Genomic DNA, 18,931 nt, shown 5'->3' on the forward strand with positions numbered 1-18,931 from the left:
TTGTCAAGTTTGTACTATATTTTGCATGTATGTGTGTTTTCATGCTTGTCTGTTGAGGTCAGAGGATATATAACTTGTGTGAGTCAGTTCTCTGCTTCTCTCATGTAAGTCCTGGGGTTCAATATCAGCTTATCAGGCTTGCCAGCCAGGACCTAATTTACCCTCTTCATTTCCCAAGACTCGCTGCATTCTAAGCTGCCTTTGAGTGCATTGTCTTGGACCTTTAACCCCCTTTTCTTTTGTTGATTTAAAATTCAGAAGAATAAATTAAGATTTAAAAATGAACATTTATTTAATTTTGTGTTGTGTACATGTGTGTACCTGAGTGCCAGGGTATGCTCTTAGAAGTTAGAGGACAACTTGAGAGGGTTAGCTTTCTCCTGCCATGTGAGTTCTGAAGACTGAACTTAGGTCACTAGGCTTTACCCAGAGCCAGTTCGCTGGCAATAAAGTGCTTTATTTCTGGCCTTTCAGGATCTGTCTCCTAGAGAGAGAATAGGAAGGCAGTTTTTATTAGTTTGGGTATTTAGGTGTCTCCTTTTCCCAACAATTTATTCTCTGGAAGGTATTCTGACTGGCTGCTTTGATCTTCCCCAGGACTTGTTTTGCTGATGACATCTGTGCCCAGTTCAAAATGTCAATTTATCATGCTTATCCTAGTCTCTCTGCTGCCCCAAATTTTCATGACAACATTGGTTATATCTTTTGAGTCTATGTTGAGGAAGAGGGGCAGAGTGGGGGGTATCTTAGTATCCCAGTCTCAGTATCTTGGAATCTTCCTGGTAGGAATGCAGTGAGGAAGAGGATGGCTACAGCAGTGAGGAGGCAGAGAACGAGGAAGATGAGGATGATACTGAGGAGGCTGAAGAGGATGATGAAGAGGAGGAGGAAGAAGAAGAGATGATGGTACCTGGAATGGAAGGCAAAGAAGAGGTGTGTGGAGGCGGGAACTGTTGATTTTGGAAAGAACAAGAAACAAGTGTAAATCTCCTGATTTGATTTTAAGAAGTATATCCCCTTGCTATTTTAGTCTTGTTTTTGTTTTTCGAGACAGGGTTTCTCTGTAACTTTGGAGCCTGCCCTGAAACTCACTCTGTAGACCAGGCTGGCCTCGAACTCCCAGAGATTCACCTGCCTCTGCCTTCTGAGTGCTGGGATTAAAGACTTGCACCACCACCCCTGGCAATATTTTAGTCTTTAATATAGGAGTATTAATTCTACAATGGGAACTACAAGAGAAATCTGGATAGAATTGCTTTTAAGATGGCAAGGAAACATGCTGTCTCTGGTCAGCTCTTTAGTATAGATGATTGGTGAGGAGTGTGCTCGTGCCTAGACACTCCCACAAGGCTCCCTTTCTTCCTCCTAAGCCTGGTTCTGACAGCGGCACAACAGCAGTGGTGGCTCTGATACGGGGGAAGCAGTTGATTGTGGCCAATGCAGGAGACTCTCGCTGTGTGGTGTCGGAAGCTGGCAAAGCTTTAGATATGTCTTACGACCATAAACCGGAAGATGAAGTGGAGCTGGCACGCATCAAGAATGCTGGTGGCAAGGTCACGATGGATGGGCGTGTCAATGGAGGCCTCAACCTCTCCAGGGCCATTGGTAAGAACTAAGAAGCTATAAGGAAATCTTGGGGTCTTGCCCTCTGTCCCAGATTACCTAACATTCTAAGCCCTGTGCCATTCAGAATAATCGAATAATCGAAAATATCTTTGTGAAATAGTGAAGTTATAGTTCTCACTGTCCTGGATGTTTAAAAAAAAAAAAGGCAGATGAGGTCTGTTCTGATAGCAGCTAGAACTTAGTTCTTTATTCCACTAAGTCATGGACCTGCCTCTAATGTATGTCTGGGAAGCGTTCAAACTGCTAGCCATTCTTACCTTTCAGGAGACCATTTCTACAAGAGGAACAAAAACTTGCCACCTGAGGAACAGATGATTTCTGCCCTTCCTGACATCAAGGTGCTGACTCTCACTGATGACCATGAATTCATGGTCATTGCTTGCGATGGCATCTGGTGAGCACTGGTGAATACCCTTAAATGCCCTTCTGCAACCTTACTTTAAGGCTTGGAGCTACAGTAGGGGGGCAGTAGCTTCAAGGTCAGCTTCTCAGTGAATTAAAGTCACAGAAGCCTAAGGCAGAGCTGAGGAACATTTTTTCAGGTGTTAACATTGGCCTGCATCAGTACTGCTGCCTACATGACTCTTTGCTCTGCCTTGGTGGGACTAAGAATTCTGTCTGTCATTTTTTTGACCCCAGGAACGTGATGAGCAGCCAGGAGGTTGTAGACTTTATTCAATCAAAGATCAGCCAACGTGATGAAAATGGGGAACTTCGGTTATTGTCCTCCATTGTGGAAGAGGTGAGTCTGAAGTTAGAGGAGGATACTACACAGCCACAACTTTTTTTTTTTTTTAAGATTTTATTTATTATGTATACAGTATTCTGCCTGCAGGCCAGAAGAGGGCACCAGATCTTATTACAGATGGTTGTGAGCCACTATATGGTTGCTGGGAATTGAACTCAGGACCTCTGGGAGAGCAGTCAGTGCTCTTAACCGCTGAGCCACCTCTCCAGCCCCACAGCCACAACTTTTTTCTCTCTGAGCTGAGACTTAAGGCTGGGAGTGGTTTTAATCACCCACAGACACTAGAAGACCTTGATTAAAAAGTTGCATCTTTCGTCGTGTCCCTGATGTAACCTTAGGGATCAAAAGTTCACAAGTGTCAGTTTCATAATACCTGCTGCCCATTCCTTCCCTTCTGTGTCAGCAAGGCCAGGCCTTCCTGTGGTGCTCTAGGTTCCCAGGAAAGGGTTCAAACCTTGTGCTAAACTGCCTCAACCTTTTTGTAGCTGCTGGATCAGTGCCTGGCACCAGACACTTCTGGGGACGGTACAGGATGTGACAACATGACATGCATCATCATTTGCTTCAAGCCCCGAAATACAGCAGAGCTCCAGCCAGAGTGTGGCAAGAGGAAACTCGGGGAGGCTCTCTCCGCCGAGGGAGCTGAAGAGAATGGCAACAGTGACAAGAAGAAGGCCAAGCGGGACTAGCAGTTGTCCTGACCCTGCCCACCAGGACTGTTCTCTGAGCCCTTGGACCCAAGACTGAGTTTTGTCTTTTTCTTTTAGCCTTAGCAGTGGTTATGAGGTGTGCAGGGGGAGCTGGGTGGCTTTCCTCAGCCCATTCCAAAGAGGGCTCTCCCTCCACGCGGCAGCCTGGGAGCCTCTGCTGTCCTCTTCAGCCTCATCTTTACTTGGGCTCATCGACGGTCGGTTCTGTGCCTGTGCTCTGTTGTGTTGGAGGGAAGGACTAGTAGTTCTGATTTTTACTCTGTGAACACTTTATTTAAGGACATTCTTTTTTATTGGCGGCTCTGTGACCCCTAGCCGCTTGCACCCGCTCTCTGTTGTACACTTTCGAGCAACACTTTTTCAGACTAAAGGCCAAACAAAACCTAATCGTGCCCACAGTGTCCTTTTTTACTCTCCTACCTTGGCCCCAAACTGGGTCACACGGGGGAGCACATGGGGAGCTCTTGGTGTGTGCCTGCGAGTCAATCCCGCGCGTTTGGCAGGGGGCAGAGAGTGGGAAGCAGGAGCTAAGCCTGCCTGTTGGAGGCAGCCCGGGCACCTCTCACTCTCAGGTGCAACTTCCTAGTTTCGTACGCAGAGGGGGCTGGGCACCTTCTGCCTGGCTGGCTGGTCGGTTTACTCCTGCAGCCTCCAATTGGTCCGCTAGCAGAGCATCACAATCACTTCCCGGTCACGCGGCGTCCGCGTTCCCGTTGTGCATCCCACGAACTACGCGTCCCGTGCGGCTGTGCGGCGGCGGAAGCGGAAGTGGGTACGGAGGTACCAGCTGGTCTCCGGAGGGGGATAGGGGGCTCCATGAATGGAAGCGGCGGCGGCGGCGGGAGCGACCTGAGCTTGGCTCCGGGGCCAGGGCCGGGGGCTGCCCAGGGCCCGCACTGGTGTATGGGGGCGGCTCCTGGACCCTGAAAGCGAGGGTCGGCGACTGGGCCGAACTGGGAGGGGCGGGGCCGGGCGGCCTCGGGCCGGAGGCGCGTCGGGCTGGAGCCGGTCACGATGCCCCGGAGGAAGCAAAGCCACCCGCAGCCCGTGAAATGCGAGGGGGTCAAAGGTCAGGGGTCAGGGGCCTTGAGCGGGGAGGAACAGGGGTGGGGTCAGTAGAGTGGGCTCAGGTCTGGGTGGAGAGGGACTCCTGAGGTTTTGGGTCGGATGATATGGCCTCACATCTACCTCCAAAGTATTAAGGGAACCTGAGAGGGTCAGCGAGTATGGGAAGTGCAGTTTACAATGGCTGGCTCCCTGGTTCGGATTATGAGCACGGCTTGGGAGGGAGAGTCCACAAACTCCGTCCTCTCTTTAGTGGATACTGAAGATTCCTTCGATGAAGGACCTGGGGCCCTGGTGTTGGAGAGTGATTTGCTACTAGGCCAAGATCTGGAGTTTGAGGAGGAAGAGGAAGAGGAGGAAGGTGACGGCCACAACGACCAGCTCATGGGTTTTGAGAGAGACTCCGAAGGTGTGTTTAGGGGTCGTGGTTAAGGATTAGTGGCTATTAGTGGTGACTCAAGTCTTTTAGAAGTCAGCGTCAGTGACCAAGACACCACTTCCTGCTACAGTGTAGGAATGGCTTGGTTTCCCACTTAATTACTTGGTTTGCTTGAGGGTCCCTCAGCAGCAGCATTTTGCTGCGGCGAAGTTCTGGGTCCGGGTTGAGTGTCATGAATACAAAGATGAGTGACCATGGTCAGAGTTAGTGCCCTTTTAATAACCTTGCCCCTCGCCCCATTCCTTGTATGTACTCCTCAGGAGATGCCTGGAAGGGACTTCTGTAAATAAGCTAGTCTTTGACCTGTAGCGGCAGATCCTTTGTACTAAAAGGTTGCCATTTCCACTCTTTTCTTCCCCAAATATTTTTAAGACGGGGAGTGAACGAACCCCCATATAAAAGAGTCTACTAGCCAGGCAGCAGTGGAATACGCCTTTAATCCCAGCACTCGGGAGGCAGAGGCAGGCGAATCTCTGGGAGTTCGAGGCCAGCCTGGTCTACAAGAGCTAGTTCCAGGACAGGGTCCAAAGCTACAGAGAAACCCTGTCTCGAAAAACAATGTAATTTGCATTACATTGTTTCCACTTGCTCCAAATTGTCCCGCCTTGAGATGGGTTTCATTTTATTGTCAGCTGTGCTTACTAAAAGGGGCTCAGGGACTTTTGTATTTTTACTTTATCTCAAGAATTAATGCTGTCAGCCTGTACCTTCTTCAAGTCCTTGATCTTTTCCATTTAGCAGAAACGGTGTGTGGGGGTCAACCTTATTGTCAGTAATTAGGCTCAAAGAGGTAGATAGATGGAGTGTTCTGAGGTCTCTATAGGGAAACAAATTCCTGGGAGAGATCTAAAAGGTTTTGTTTTTATAAAATGAAGGGTGGGGCTGCTAAGTGCGGCCATAAGGGAGAAATGACAATTTGGAACTTAGACTTCCAAACCATGTTGTTTTTTTGGTGTTTTTTTCCTCCCCCTTATTTCTGTCTCACCAGGAGACTCTCAGGGGGCCAGACCTCGACTTCCCTATGGGCTGAGTGACGACGAGTCTGGGGGCGGCCGGGCACTAAGTGCGGAGAGTGAAGTTGAAGAACCAGCCAGGGGTCCAGGGGAGGCCAGGGGTGAGAGGCCAGGCCCAGCCTGCCAGCTGTGTGGGGGGCCGACAGGTGAGGGGCCGTGTTGTGGGGCAGGAGGGCCGGGTGGGGGGCCCCCGCTGCCCCCACGGCTTCTGTACTCATGCCGCCTCTGCGCCTTCGTGTCCCACTACTCGAGCCACCTGAAGCGGCACATGCAGACACACAGCGGGGAGAAGCCGTTCCGCTGTGGCCGCTGCCCCTACGCCTCAGCCCAGCTCGTCAACCTGACACGACATACCCGCACCCATACTGGCGAGAAGCCCTACCGCTGTCCCCACTGCCCCTTTGCCTGCAGCAGCCTGGGCAACCTGAGGCGGCATCAGCGCACCCACACGGGGCCTCCCACTCCTCCCTGCCCGACCTGTGGCTTCCGATGCTGTGCTCCACGACCAACCCGGCCTCCCAGTCCCACAGAGCAGGAGGGGACAATGCCCCGGCGATCTGAAGGTAAGCAGACCAGCAGAGATCCTGGGGCGTGGGGCGTGGGTGGGTAGTAAGATGGATACTTGGAGTCATAGCCCATGTCTCATTGTTCCCACAGATGCTCTGCTCCTTCCAGACTTGAGCCTCCATGTGCCACCAGGTGGTACCAGCTACCTACCAGACTGTGGGCAGCTACGGGGTGAAGGGGAGGGTTTGTGTGGAACTGGATCAGAACCACTGCCAGAGCTGCTGTTCCCTTGGACATGCCGGGGTTGTGGACAAGAACTGGAGGAGGGTGAGGGCAGCAGGTTGGGAACTGCCATGTGTGGGCGTTGCATGCGAGGAGAGGCTGGAGGGGGTGCCAGTGGGGGACCCCAGGGCCCCAGTGACAAAGGCTTCGCCTGTAGTCTCTGCCCTTTTGCCACTCACTATCCCAACCACCTGGCTCGGCACATGAAGACCCACAGTGGTGAGAAACCCTTCCGCTGTGCCCGCTGTCCCTATGCCTCTGCTCATCTGGATAACCTGAAACGGCACCAGCGTGTCCACACAGGAGAGAAGCCCTACAAGTGCCCCCTCTGTCCGTACGCCTGTGGAAACCTGGCCAACCTCAAGCGTCATGGTCGCATTCACTCTGGTGACAAACCTTTTCGGTGTAGCCTCTGCAACTACAGCTGCAACCAGAGTATGAACCTCAAACGTCATATGCTGCGCCATACGGGCGAGAAGCCCTTCCGCTGTGCCACCTGCGCCTACACCACAGGCCACTGGGACAACTACAAGCGCCATCAGAAAGTGCATGGCCATGGTGGGGCAGGAGGACCTGGTCTCTCTGCCCCCGAGGGCTGGGCCCCACCTCATAGCCCACCCTCTGTTATGAGCACTCGGGGGCCGGCAGCCCTGGGTGCTACTGGTAGCAGGGCTCTCCATACAGACTCACCTTGAACTAGGTTCTTTTACCTGGGGTCCTAGGAATTAGCCCTGACTCTCCTGCATTTTATACAAATGGACTAGAAACCACCTTCCCCTTCCTCCCCCGCTGGCCAGGGGCTCCACACAGAGTAACCTAGGCGCTATATGGATTAGCCTCAATCAAATGAGCAGGGGGCCATATGGACCAGGGGGCCTGGTCTTGGCTCATGTACTTAATTTAATGAGCTCAGTGATTAGGACCTTGGATTCACTGTCACTGTTCCCAGGGGCCATGGATATGAATTGGTTGGGGACTGCCCAGCCTCTCACCTGTTTTAACTTATTTCAGTGCTTTATAATAAAGGAAACACTAACAAAGCCATGTCTATGCTGAATTGGCAATGGCACACAGGCCTTACCCTTAGTGAGGGAACCAGAGGTAGGCAGCAGTCAGGCTGAGTTTAATGATGGGGAGTTGGTCAGACCATTCACAGACCTCTGCCCACCCTTTGCCCATGGCCTGGCCCTAAAAAGCCAGAGACAGCCCATGGGGAGCACTATCTCCTCCCCAAGGCAAGCAGTCCTGGTCCCTTGGACTTTGTGCAAAATACTAAATGCTAATTTGGCATAAAGAGCCAGCTCTGAAAAAGAGTGATCTTTTGTGTAGCCAGCCCAGGAAAAGGAAGGTAGGTTAGGAGGCCCCTGGCCAAAAGGAAAAAAAAAAGTAGGAAGGGAGTAGGAAAAGACTCCCCTAATTTGGGAGCATAGGCACAGGGCAAGTTTGTGTAAATTTCCTCTGGGGTAGAGGGCAGACATCCAGGCAGCTGAGATTACAGATCCTCATCTCCAATGCCCTCGAAGGCGAAATTGCCATGGATGGCACTGGCACTGGCATCTGTGCTGGGACTGCCAATTCCCCGCAAGCTCACGGCACTCAGCTTACTCTGTAACAGAGGTGGGAGGAGGGTCAGAGGGCAGCAGCCTGTGTGCCAGCCCCTTGCAGTCAACCTCACCAACCCAGTAACTCACTGAGAGTTTGACCATGGATTCCCGACTGGCGTCTGGTGACTCCTGGGAAGAGGAGGCAGATCAGTTAGGTTTAGGAACGGATGGGAAGGCAGGGCTAGGAGCCAAGGCACTGATGGACATTAACTTACGAGCAATGGTGGAGACTTCACTGCTTGCTGGCTGTCTGAACGTTTCAGGGTACCCCCTACTCGCCGACGCAGCATCTAAGGACAGATCCAAAATGTTGCTAAAGGGCATAAACCTCCTCAGAGCCCAGCCTCTTCCCCTTCCTCCCAAGAGAAACCTCATTCCCAGAACTCAACAGGAGAGCACGGCCACACAACTGCTTGGCCTCTGGTGCCATTTACCTTCCTGATACTGCCCCCGGACTTCTTCACCATCAGCTCGTCCACCATGGACTGCAAGCAGATGCTCATCATAATAGCCTGAGGGGAAGAAGCTCAGCCTGATTAGAGATACTATCCCTAGCCAGATCTCCTAACAAAGGCTCCCATTCACAAGGAGTCCTGGAAGCTTAGACTTAGGGACCTATGGGCTCACACCTGTGGGCTGGTGATGGTGACCCACTGTAGCCGGTCCTTGCTCATGAGGTATTCGAAAGCCAGTTCCAGACGCACCTCACCCCGACCCCGGCTAGGACTGCTCGTGCTTCCACTGGGGAGTGGCACCTAAAAGAAGAATAGGACTCGGGCTGATTTCATTGTGGTCAAGTTGTGGACCTCTGCAGCCTGGGATCGCAAGGCTTGCCAGGTCCCATCTCAGAAGGCCTTCCCTCTCATCCCAAGTCACAGAAGAAAGTCAGGTGTGCTAATCCTAAGCCTTGAAAAGGCAGGAGGATCATGAGTTCAAGGATAACTGGCCTACATAGTTCCAGGTCAGTAATAGGGACATGACTAGAAGTTGTCTCAAAAACAGAAACAAAACTCAACTTACAGAGGAGGTGACCCGCCAGCATCGCATGCGGGTAACCCGGAAAGAGCCTTCACGGAGTTGCTGGCCAGGCAGTCGCAGCTGGAGACTGAGCTCACTGTTGCCTGCGCTGACTACCACAGGGCAGTCCTTCTCTGGAAAGTCAGCCACACAGGCATCAAAGCGCAGGTAGCCATAGTGCCTCAGGGTTTGCGCCAGTCGTAAGAACTGAAAGATGGTCACCGAGCGTGCTTAGTCACGAGGGGGTAGCGCAGACTTGGCTGTTCAGGGGAGACAGGGCAAAAAGCTCACCTCCTTCTTGGAGACTTTGTCTTGCAGAGATTTGAGCTGCCGGTGCTGCTCTTTGGTGACCAGGATCCACCCATGCTCAATATCGGACACCGTCTACATACAGCGGAGACAATGAATGAGGCTGGAGCTTCAATGCAGTAATCAACATGAGTTGAGAAGCACCTGCGTGAGACCCTGATTTTTATCAGTTCAGAGAGGCGGAGTGTGCTAGGAGCTCTGATCATGTTCAACGAACTTCCCCGTGAATGGGGACCAAAGACATGGAAGGAGTTTTCTTGGGAAAATGGAGTACCATAGTCATTTCAGGGCAAGGGTTCTGACGTAGCTCTAGGCTCACCTGAGCATAAAGCAGGTTCAGGCCAACCCGGTTCTCCATGACATCGTCGTCATAGGCAGAGTCCCAGTAACTGTGAGGCCAAGGGGTGGAAAGGAGTAAGGGGGCTACACTGGGGTAAGGGGGTAAGGCAAAGGCAGGATGGAAATGGGAAAACAGAAGTAATTGCAACTATGGGCTAATTCACTGTAGTACACTGGAAGGAGGATGGGAGGTGTGGGTAAAACATCCAGCATTACTCCCTTGGCCAGATGAAGCCCCCCTCAGCATGTGGCCAGCAATCCAACCCAGGCCCGGGCCCTGACCTCTTTCTTAGCACAATCTTGTACTCGTGACTCCGAAGACTGGTGACAGATACATAAGGCAGCTCAAACTCCTGCAGCTTCCGTACAACTGTGGATTAAAAAAGAAAAGTGTGGTCAGACTAAAGAGGAAAGGAAACCAATGGAAGTGCTTTGAGGAAATGTTCCCTTCTGACAAGAGGCAGACGGAACTCACTGCCACAAGCAGTGCTCAAGCGGTAAGGGCCAGAGACACTCACAAGAAAAGGCTCCATCCTCTTTTTCTCGAACAAGGAAGAGACTAAAATACCCGATCAAGTCATCCGGAAGATCCAGCTTTGCAGCCACAGCCTGGGAACAGGAAGTACAGCTTATCCAACCGGCTAGTTCCAGTGCAGGACTTGGTGCTCAGTGGGCAGAGGGGCTGCACTAAACATGCATCTCACCTCCAGGACATCTTCAGTCTGGTCAGACGTTAACACATTGACCAGAACTTTCTGTCCATTGCTGAGAAGTACTTCCAAGGAAACCTCCTCTGTGGGGACTTGCTGTGTCTCCTGTATGGACAGACAAGGACGGGAGGCACTACCTTATTAGTGTAGGCCTAGGGTCCTGCTTAGATGCACCCTAACTTCCTAACCCCGCTGGTGTGGTTCTTAAACTCAGACTGGACTTCTGAATTTCAGTGGTGCAACAGAAGCTTTGTTCCATTAAAAAAAACAAAACAAATCAAAAAACTTCTTTTGAATGCCAGATAATAACCTTGTAATTAAAATGACATGGTCCCCCATCAGGTCTTTCTCTTAAATAGGGGTTACCTGTTGGGCCCGACGTAGAAAACTATTAAAGGTCTCACTGCTCCCAAGCAATGGGTCTTGCCGAACTGTGGGGTCAAGAGAATGATATCATAGTAACTTAGGACTCACTCTTGGCTTCCCCAAGTCCTCTTCTTCGTAAGTACCCCAACCCCATTTCCTGGGCTGATGGTGGCCTGCCATATCCCCCATCTGGCCTCACCTCACACACAGTTTGTATAAATTCTTCACGTGCCCTACCCTTGGCTGCCATCTAGTTGAGTCTAGTCTACAGAACTAGGGAAATAACAATGACGTTAACCTAAAGCATATCTGATACAAAGTTCTCCCCGCCCATCTAAAGTACTCCTAAAACTAGTGTTACAGCCAGGCAGGCGGTGGTGGCACACGCCTGTAATTCCAGCATTTGGGAAACAGAGGCAGGCAGATGTCTCTGAGTTTGAGGACAGCCAAAGCTATACGGAGAAACCCTGTCTTCAAAAAAACAGCTAGTAGGCCGGGCGATGGTGGCGCACGCCTTTAATCCCAGCACTCGGGAGGCAGAGGCAGGCGGATCTCTGTGAGTTCGAGACCAGCCTGGTCTACAGAGCTAGTTCCAGGACAGGCTCCAAAGCCACAGAGAAACCCTGTCTCGAAAAACCAAAAAAAAAAAAAAAAAAAAAAAAAAAACAGCTAGTATTCTACTAGTAATTCCAGGTTGCTTTACTAGTCTGGAGTTTCAAATCCGTGAGGGCACTTTACTAATTAGGGAACATCAGACAGGAGGCTTTCTAACTATGACAGAGCCACCTGACTTACTCTCTTCCCAGGGTCCTCGAGCTCATCCATCCACTCACCAGCTTGCATGTATTTCTCTAACTGCTCTCGCCTCTGTTCTACCTCTGCAGGCGTCAGAGAGAAAAGCTTCTTTGGGGGGAACGCAGGAAGCACATTGGCCCCATACTCCTTCCGAAGCTATGTGGAGAGAGAGAGAAAGAGAAAATTCTTCACGTAAGCGGATAAGTGGCAATTGAGACTCGCCAAGTCCTGAGTTCTCCTCTCCAAGCGGTCATCTGAGGAAAGATGACTTTGGAAGAGTCAGGATCTCATGGATCCTGGGTATAAATTCTTAGATATATTAATATGTATAAGCACCTCCACACTGTAGGGTGGGTTTTCATGGTCCAGGAGCCCCTTCGATGTCTCTAACAAGACTGTTTACTGAACCCTCACAGGAAGTAGACAACATTTACAGGGAACATCCATGCGCACAAATAAAGTCACAGTATACTCACACAGTGTATGGAAGGGACTTTGCTAATTGACTAGTTTTCATTTGGAGAAATTAGGTAACTTGCTCAGGACTGACAACTAGCTGTCAGTAGAACGAGGGCTGTCTACCGAGTACCGTGAGGAATGGAAACATTGTATCACAGATACAAGACTATCCGAACAGTTACACATGAAAGAAGCCTAGAACGAGCAAAGGAATCAGTGAACGGTTTGCAGTAAGGAGGGAAACGAATTTCAAAGTTCTAGGTTGGAGTGACAGAAGGAACGTGCTTGGGCTAATTGGCTTCGTTTTGGCTTTTTTTTTTTTTTCATGCAGGGCAAAGGATGAAAAAGCAGTTCAGAAAAGAAGGAAGGTGGGCGTGATTATAGGGAGGAGCAGGTACTGTGGGACAACTTGCTTAGGGAGGTCCCCCGAATGTCATGCTAACAAGACACACCTTCCACTGTGGCAGGGGTTAAAGGTGAATGCAGTGAAAGGGAACTAATGTCCATGAGTATGGAAGGGCTTGAAGCTGCATCTAGATAGGGGTTCTCCTCCCACCTGCTCGTGCAGCCCCAGGAGCTGGCTGTAGCGCACCCGACAGTGCAGGACTCCATTCACGTGAATGTTATAGGCCTGAGGACACAAAAGCAGGCAAACAGCTCAGGGTCGAAGTCCGAATCACCTCTTGCCCCCAGAAGTCTGGCCGTCTGCGCAACGTGCCGAAACTTCCCAGGACGTGGCCTGTTTTCTCTTCCCCCCGGGGCCAGGTTCCAAGCAGAAGGCCCAGTGCAGGGGAAATTCGGGCGCTTGTGCGGCAGTCTCCCTCCCGGAGATGACAGTAATGCCCACCACCAGTCGCGGCCTGGCCGGGGAAAGGAATCGCCCAAAGAACCTATTGGAGCTTGGGATGACTTCTGTACGAAGCTGAGACGTGAGATGGCTTCCAGGGAGGTTCGAAGGCTGGAGGCCGCTCCGAGGGCTCCGGCCCGTTATCCCCGCCCCGGCCCAGCTCTAGCAGCTCCTCACCACGTAGGCGGAGCCGCCGCTGTCCCCGCTGCGGGACTCGGTTTCAGGAATGGAAAAGTGCATGTTCCCTAAGGCAGAGCTCCGGACTACCAGGGCCGTAGCGGCTCTGGTCGCTCGCCTCCGCCACTCAGCGAGTCTCCGCAGCTCAGCTCGCCATTTTGGGGGGCCTGAACTCCGAGGTGGGAAGGCTGTAGGACGTAGGCTCTGCGAGCAACCACCTCGGCATGCTGGGAGCTGTAGTCGAAGGCCAAAGACTATCCTAATTGGTAGCCCAAAGTCCTATGGTCCTCACCACGACCCGTAGTCCGGGGCGGGACCCAGTGCACGCCGGAAGTTGTAGTCCTCTGGGGATTAACTCCGCCGGAGGCGGCAGAGGAGCCTGTAACCCAGGTGGCGCTGTAGTTTGAGTGACCTCGGCGGGAGGAGCCTAGGACCGACAGTCATGGCTGCGGTGGCGGTGGCCGTTCGCGAAGGTAAGTGAAAGGCTGGATGCACCAACTGGTACAGGGGCAGATGAGCGTCTGGTCGCTGGTGCGGAGCCCTGAGTGCCTTTGGGCCTTGCCTCCCAGTTTCTGCGCATCCCCGGACTGGTTTATATGACCTAGGGCGCAGCTCGGTGCTGCTTGCCGGCTGTTCCCAGAAGGGTGACTGACCCTTTTCCTCCCCCGCCCGTCCTTTGATCCTGCCGCGCAGTGCGTCCCCACGCGGAACCCGGAGCGCCTGGCGCCGGGCCCCCGAGCTGTGGTCATGCCAACCCAGCAGCCTACTGCGCCGACAAGTCTCCCCAAGCCCTCCCGGAGCCTCTCTGGCTCACTTTGTGCCCTGTTTTCTGATGCAGAGTCCAGATCCGAGATGAAAACAGAACTTTCTCCTCGGCCAGGGGTAAGTGAGGGAGACCTCCCAAGTCGCCTGTCAAGCGCTGCATAGAAAGCTGTGTCACCTTTCAGCCCCGTCTCCCGTCCCTTTTCAGTTCATTTCTCAGTAGAACCAGATTTTTACAGAGTTTAACAGTATGTAACTATGGCTCTGAAGAAGTTTCTCTCCGTATGAGATATAGACTTGTAACAGAAGTCAGAAAGGATTAGGGACTTAACCTTGTGGGAATCTAGTACGCATCCAGTAGTGTTGATACACCTTTGGCATTGCCTGGGGAAGAGCAGTTACTGTGTCTATGTCTCAGGCAGCGGGGCGGGAGATGACCCAAGAAGAGAAGCTTCAGCTTCGGAAAGAAAAGAAACAGCAGAAGAAGAAGCGGAAGGAGGAAAAGGGGGCAGACCAAGACGCTGGCTCTACCGTATCTGCAGCTCAGCGGCAAGGTGCGGCGACTCTTTAAAGACCTGGGGTAGGACACTGGTTGAGGGATTTGGTGGGGAAGACAGAACAAAGTTGATCTGAGCAAGTACAGAAGAGATTATGTGGGAGGCAGAGACAAATGAGGCCAGCCTAGTCTACACAGTGAATTCCAGGCCAGCCAGTGATATATAAAGTGACAAAAAAAAAAAAAAAGGTGGTGGCGGGGAGAGGGATGGGGAGAACATTGGTTGGGACAGAGACCATCCTTAAGCTTGGACTTCTTCCTGTCTTTAGTAGACCCAACCAGAGAACTCCCAGGACCCGGTAGTCAGTCGGGAGGCACTGCTGGGGAGAAAGTTCCAGCTGGCCGGAGTAAGGCCGAACTTCGTGCTGAAAGGAGAGCCAAGCAGGAGGCAGAGCGGGCCCTGAAACAGGCAAGGAAAGGGGAACAAGAAGGGCCCCCTCCTCAGGCCTGCCCCAGTACAGCTGGAGAAGCCTCAGCAGGTATCTTCTTTTCTTGTTAAAACTCCAATTTCTCCAACTTCTTGTGCCAGCATGGACTCCCGTTCTTACCTTAGGAGACAGAGTTTGAACTTTTTCTGTTGACTCTTCCTGCTCCATCTTCCCAACTTATTAATTTCCTGCTGTCCCATATGCACTAAAAACACATGTCAAGGCCAGGCAGTGGTGGCTCACACCTTTAACTACAGCACTTGGGATCCTGGGGCTGGCAGATCTCAGTTCAAGCCCAGCCTGGTCTACAGAGTGAGTTCCAGGACAGTCAGGACTGTTACACAGAGAAACCCCGTCTCAAAAAACCAAAAATAAAATAAAACAAAAACAAAAAAAACATTCCATTAACTTCCAGGTGTGAAGCGCCTCCCGGAGCCCACCCAGGTCAACGACCCCTCACCTCCAAGGAGGCTTACTAGAAAGCCAGAGAGACAGCAGGTAGGGAGTGCCAAAGTACCCTAGCAAAGTAAAGGGCTGGAAACACCCTGAGCAGTGGGGTCAAAGAAGTGAGTTTACTTTCTTTCCAGCTCTGTCCCGGAAGTTTTGAACTCTGAACTATTGGTCACATTCCTTTGGTTTTGTCAAGGTTCCTACACGAAAGGATTATGGATCCAAAGTCAGTCTCTTCTCCCACCTACCCCAGTACAGCAGACAAAACTCCTTGACCCAGTACATGAGGTAGGATCTTAGGGAAATTGTTCTAAGTCTAGGAGGTTGAGGAACCCAGTGTTAAAAGTAGCTGGAAATTAGAGATGACGTGGGGGGGGGGGGTACAACTCAGGGTGAATCTACAAGAATCGGGGAGTCTGTACTAGTGAAGAGGGTTCCTTCTCATCAGGGGCATGGGGCAAGAGGCACTCAAGTTCCCTTAAAAAGTATGTGACACCACCATCCCATCAGCGTCCCATCCTCTGTGATCCACCCAGCCATGGTGCGACTCGGTCTGCAGTACTCCCAGGGCCTCATCAGTGGCTCCAATGCCCGGTGCATTGCACTCCTCCACGCCTTGCAGCAGGTATGTCCTGTTCTCTGTCTCTGCCTGACTCTGCAGGACTACCCAGCATGTCTCCCCAAAGTCATCTCTGGGGCAGAGAAGTAACAACTCACACGCTGAACACTTTCCTAATGAAGCTTGCCTCTGCCCCGTTTCAGAGACCTTCGTTAGGGGGCATTTTGCTGATCTGAGTGTGTATTCTTTAGGTGATTCAGGATTACACAACACCTCCCAGTGAGGAACTCTCCAGGGATCTTGTAAATAAACTAAAACCCTACATCAGGTGAGCACAGCCGTGCAGGGCCTTTATTTATGCCCATCATTATTTTCATCCTGCTGTTCTCTTTAAGTCCTAACCAGTTGCACAAACTTGAGGTATTGTTGTTGCAGCTTCCTGGCCCAGTGCCGCCCCCTGTCGGCAAGCATGTGCAACGCCATCAAGTTCCTTAACAAGGAAATCACTGGCATGAGCAGCTCCAAGCGGGAAGAGGAGGTGATGAAGGGTTCTGGGAACGGGAAAGGCATGTGCCTGTGGTTAGGATAAACAGCACATTCCAAACTCTCAAAAGACATGTGTTAGCATGCCACATGACCCTAGTCACTGCCTAGGGAAGTGACTTGCGCTCTTGGCATATTGGGGCCCAGTTCAGGCCCATTGTTATGTATTTATTCAAGCATATGGCATGATTTTTGCTTTGAGATAGTCTATGTAGTCTCGATTGTGTCCTGGATCTTGTTATATAGACCAAGTTGGCTCAGACTCAGGGATCCTTCTGCTTCCTGAGCAATGGGATCAAAGGTGTGTGCCACCATGCTCTCTTGACACTTAGGCCAAGTCAGAACTTAGAGAAGCCATCGATCGGTATATGCAAGAGAAGATCGTGCTTGCAGCTCAGGCAATTTCACGATTTGCTTCTAAGAAGATCAGTAATGGGGACGTGATCCTGGTATATGGATGGTATGGTCAACACCTGACTGAGAAAACTGGGGAGGGGAACGGTCAAGAGAAATGCCTGCCCCTTGCCTTTGCAAACAGGCTGGCCACCAGTTAGTCACACTTTTCTCCTCCATATCTAGCTCCTCTCTAGTGTCACGGATTCTTCAGGAAGCATGGGTTGAGGGTAAGCAGTTTCGAGTGGTGGTGGTGGACAGCCGGCCCCGACTTGAGGGAAGGCACATGCTCCGTTCTCTTGTCCGTGCTGGGGTCCCAACTTCCTACCTGCTGATTCCTGCAGCCTCCTATGTGCTCCCAGAGGTGAGGGTTCTCACAAAAAAGGAACTTTGAGGATAAAGGGAAAGAATGTAGTAATACAGGCATAATCTTTTATTCTTTTTTTTTTTTTTACATTTATTTATTATTCATTGTGAAGGAGTAGGGGAGTGAAGGATGTGAGGGTGGGGGTTGACAAAGGCAGAATGCTCTGGCTCCATGTGGAGTCAGAGAACACCTTTTGGAAGAGTCAGTTTTCTTTCCACCATTTACATCCTGAGGATAGAACTCAGATGGTCAGGGTCGGCAATGACTTCACCCATTGAGCCATCTCATAGCCCTTGCCTTTTTATTTTTTTTTATTTATTTTTTATTTTTTTTGATTTTTCAAGACAGGGTTTCTCTGTAGCTTTGGTTCCTGGGTTCCTGTCCTGGAACTAGCTCTTGTAGACCAGGCTGGCCTCGAACTCACAGAGATCCACCTGCCTCTGCCTCCCTTGCCTTTTTATTATTATGGCCTTGTTATATTATTATAATTATTGTTTTCTTGAGACAGGGTTTCTCATATAACCTATTTATTTATTTTGGAGACAGGGTCTCATTATGTAGTCCTGGCTGGCCTGGACTCAGAGCTCTGCTTGCCTTTGCCTCCCGAGTACTGGGATTGAAGGTATAAACCACCAAACCCAACATCTTTTATCCTTAATAGAAAAAAGCAACTAGCTGCCCTATATAACCTGGTAATCTCAGCACTTGGGAGGCAGAAGCAGGTAGATCTGAGTTCAAGACCAGCCTGGTCTACAGAGTTCCAGAACAGCCAGGACTACACAGAGAAACCCTGCCTTGAAAAACCAAAAAAAAGTAGGGGAGAGGGAGCTGGAGAGATGGCCCAGAGGTTAAGAGCACTGGCTCCGCTTCCAGAGGTCCTGAGTTCAATTCCCAGCAACCACATCGTGGCTCACAACCATCTGTAATGAGATCTGGTGCCCTCTTCTGGTGCGCAGGCAAAACACTGCATAAATAATAAGTAGATAGATAGATGATAGATAGATAAAAGAAAAATTCAACTGCTCCATGCAACAGCACAGTCTAGTTATTAGAAGAAATCCTATTAATATAGTAGCCACTAAAATGAACAGGGCAGTTTCCCTGTTCTGGGATGATACAAGATGGCAGGGTGTTCTCTAAGAGCAGCCAACATGGTTTGTTGCTTAGTGCTGCTGCTCTGCACAGTAGCAGGGGACCTTGTTATATACTGATAGAACATGACATTTTTTTCTTCCCTTTCCTCATTGTCTAAAACAAACAGGTTTCCAAGGTGCTATTGGGAGCTCACGCACTCCTGGCCAATGGATCTGTGATGTCTCGGGTAGGGACAGCACAGTTGGCCCTCGTAGCTCGAGCACATAATGTTCCAGTACTGGTCTGCTGTGAAACATACAAGTTCTGTGAACGTGTGCAGACTGATGCCTTTGTCTCTAACGAGCTAGGTGAGTAGAGTAGAACTGAGGTTTTCAGGGACCGGAGAAGCCTTGAGGGGGAGGGAAAGTTAAACCGTGCCACTTCTCTTCATGGCAGATGACCCCGATGATCTACAGTGTAAGCGGGGAGAACAGGCGGTCTTGGCGAACTGGCAGAACCATCCATCGCTCCGGTTATTGAATCTGGTCTATGACGTGACTCCCCCTGAGCTCGTGGATCTGGTGATCACAGAACTGGGCATGATCCCTTGTAGCTCTGTGCCTGTTGTCCTTCGAGTCAAGAGCAGTGACCAGTGAAAGGGAGCAAGGGCCAATAAAAACTTACCCGATCGCCATAACTCTACTGGCTTTGTATTTCTTTGAGCATCTCTACCTCTGGCCCTGCAACCCCTCATCATCCACTGTGAAGCTCTCTGTGGAAACCCTT

General features: G+C 51.0%; 4 protein-coding genes across 8 annotated transcripts in view; 3 read left to right on the forward strand and 1 right to left on the reverse strand.

Moving 5' to 3' along the window:
- Window positions 1-3,471, forward strand: part of LOC121433100 (protein phosphatase 1G) — a 29,523-nt gene extending 26,052 nt beyond the window's left edge. The window contains exons 6-10 of the mRNA XM_041631359.1: window positions 787-933; window positions 1,371-1,605; window positions 1,891-2,020; window positions 2,266-2,368; window positions 2,860-3,471. Coding sequence (XP_041487293.1) covers window positions 787-933; window positions 1,371-1,605; window positions 1,891-2,020; window positions 2,266-2,368; window positions 2,860-3,063 — 819 coding nt within the window. The 3' untranslated portion in view covers window positions 3,064-3,471. The remainder of the gene's footprint in view (window positions 1-786; window positions 934-1,370; window positions 1,606-1,890; window positions 2,021-2,265; window positions 2,369-2,859) is intronic.
- Window positions 3,472-3,847: 376 nt separating this feature from the next.
- On the forward strand, window positions 3,848-7,447 carry LOC121432907 (zinc finger protein 513). Of its 2 annotated transcripts, XM_041631089.1 has the most exons (4): window positions 3,848-4,153; window positions 4,403-4,558; window positions 5,577-6,164; window positions 6,259-7,446. In XM_041631089.1, the coding sequence occupies exons 1-4, from the start codon at window positions 4,099-4,101 to the stop codon at window positions 7,083-7,085; spliced, it is 1,626 nt and encodes a 541-aa protein (XP_041487023.1). In that variant the 5' UTR covers window positions 3,848-4,098; the 3' UTR covers window positions 7,086-7,446. The 2 variants fall into 2 exon arrangements, with proteins under 2 accessions (XP_041487023.1, XP_041487022.1); XM_041631088.1 differs by lacking the exon at window positions 3,848-4,153 and having other exon boundaries at window positions 4,180-4,558; window positions 6,259-7,447.
- A 45-nt stretch (window positions 7,448-7,492) lies between these two features.
- On the reverse strand, window positions 7,493-13,208 carry LOC121432908 (sorting nexin-17). The gene is made up of 15 exons (XM_041631090.1): window positions 13,014-13,208; window positions 12,546-12,620; window positions 11,569-11,686; window positions 10,736-10,800; window positions 10,364-10,474; window positions 10,178-10,268; window positions 9,942-10,029; window positions 9,640-9,709; window positions 9,303-9,395; window positions 9,015-9,218; window positions 8,624-8,749; window positions 8,429-8,506; window positions 8,210-8,284; window positions 8,082-8,123; window positions 7,493-7,996 (listed from the first exon to the last, which is right to left on the reverse strand). Exons 1-15 carry the CDS (start codon window positions 13,074-13,076, stop codon window positions 7,883-7,885), a joined length of 1,413 nt encoding a protein of 470 aa, XP_041487024.1. The 5' UTR covers window positions 13,077-13,208; the 3' UTR covers window positions 7,493-7,882.
- A 160-nt stretch (window positions 13,209-13,368) lies between these two features.
- On the forward strand, window positions 13,369-18,842 carry LOC121432792 (translation initiation factor eIF-2B subunit delta). Of its 4 annotated transcripts, none has more exons than XM_041630932.1 (13): window positions 13,369-13,486; window positions 13,852-13,895; window positions 14,194-14,329; window positions 14,601-14,810; window positions 15,175-15,257; window positions 15,406-15,497; window positions 15,720-15,834; window positions 16,020-16,096; window positions 16,204-16,306; window positions 16,644-16,771; window positions 16,891-17,068; window positions 18,333-18,513; window positions 18,602-18,842. In XM_041630932.1, exons 1-13 carry the CDS (start codon window positions 13,456-13,458, stop codon window positions 18,799-18,801), a joined length of 1,578 nt encoding a protein of 525 aa, XP_041486866.1. In that variant the 5' UTR covers window positions 13,369-13,455; the 3' UTR covers window positions 18,802-18,842. The 4 variants fall into 4 exon arrangements, with proteins under 4 accessions (XP_041486866.1, XP_041486868.1, XP_041486864.1 ...); XM_041630934.1 differs by having other exon boundaries at window positions 14,604-14,810; XM_041630930.1 differs by lacking the exon at window positions 13,369-13,486 and having other exon boundaries at window positions 13,746-13,895.
- Window positions 18,843-18,931: the final 89 nt, after the last annotated feature.

The sequence above is a fragment of the Microtus oregoni genome, unplaced genomic scaffold, assembly GCF_018167655.1.
Source record: "Microtus oregoni isolate MIOR12 unplaced genomic scaffold, Mior012 000036F_ref0000092, whole genome shotgun sequence".
Classification (NCBI taxonomy): Eukaryota; Metazoa; Chordata; class Mammalia; order Rodentia; family Cricetidae; genus Microtus; species Microtus oregoni.

What these genes read in the sequence shown, in the direction of transcription:
- LOC121432907 (XM_041631088.1), top strand. Translation starts at nt 4,330, where the DNA reads ATGGCTGGCTCCCTGGTTCGGATTATGAGCACGGCTTGGGAGGGAGAG. An exon ending in TTTTGAGAGAGACTCCGAAG is followed by an intron (nt 4,559 to 5,576) that starts GTGTGTTTAGGG and finishes CTGTCTCACCAG; the next exon opens with GAGACTCTCAGGGGGCCAGA. An exon ending in AATGCCCCGGCGATCTGAAG is followed by an intron (nt 6,165 to 6,258) that starts GTAAGCAGACCA and finishes TTGTTCCCACAG; the next exon opens with ATGCTCTGCTCCTTCCAGAC.
- LOC121432908 (XM_041631090.1), bottom strand. Translation starts at nt 13,076, where the DNA reads ATGCACTTTTCCATTCCTGAAACCGAGTCCCGCAGCGGGGACAGCGGC. An exon ending in GCGGCGGCTCCGCCTACGTG is followed by an intron (nt 12,621 to 13,013) that starts GTGAGGAGCTGC and finishes TTGTGTCCTCAG; the next exon opens with GCCTATAACATTCACGTGAA. An exon ending in TGAAGTCTCCACCATTGCTC is followed by an intron (nt 8,124 to 8,209) that starts GTAAGTTAATGT and finishes TCCTCTTCCCAG; the next exon opens with GAGTCACCAGACGCCAGTCG.
- LOC121432792 (XM_041630930.1), top strand. Translation starts at nt 13,761, where the DNA reads ATGCCAACCCAGCAGCCTACTGCGCCGACAAGTCTCCCCAAGCCCTCC. An exon ending in AGCTGGAGAAGCCTCAGCAG is followed by an intron (nt 14,811 to 15,174) that starts GTATCTTCTTTT and finishes ATTAACTTCCAG; the next exon opens with GTGTGAAGCGCCTCCCGGAG. An exon ending in AAACTAAAACCCTACATCAG is followed by an intron (nt 16,097 to 16,203) that starts GTGAGCACAGCC and finishes TTGTTGTTGCAG; the next exon opens with CTTCCTGGCCCAGTGCCGCC.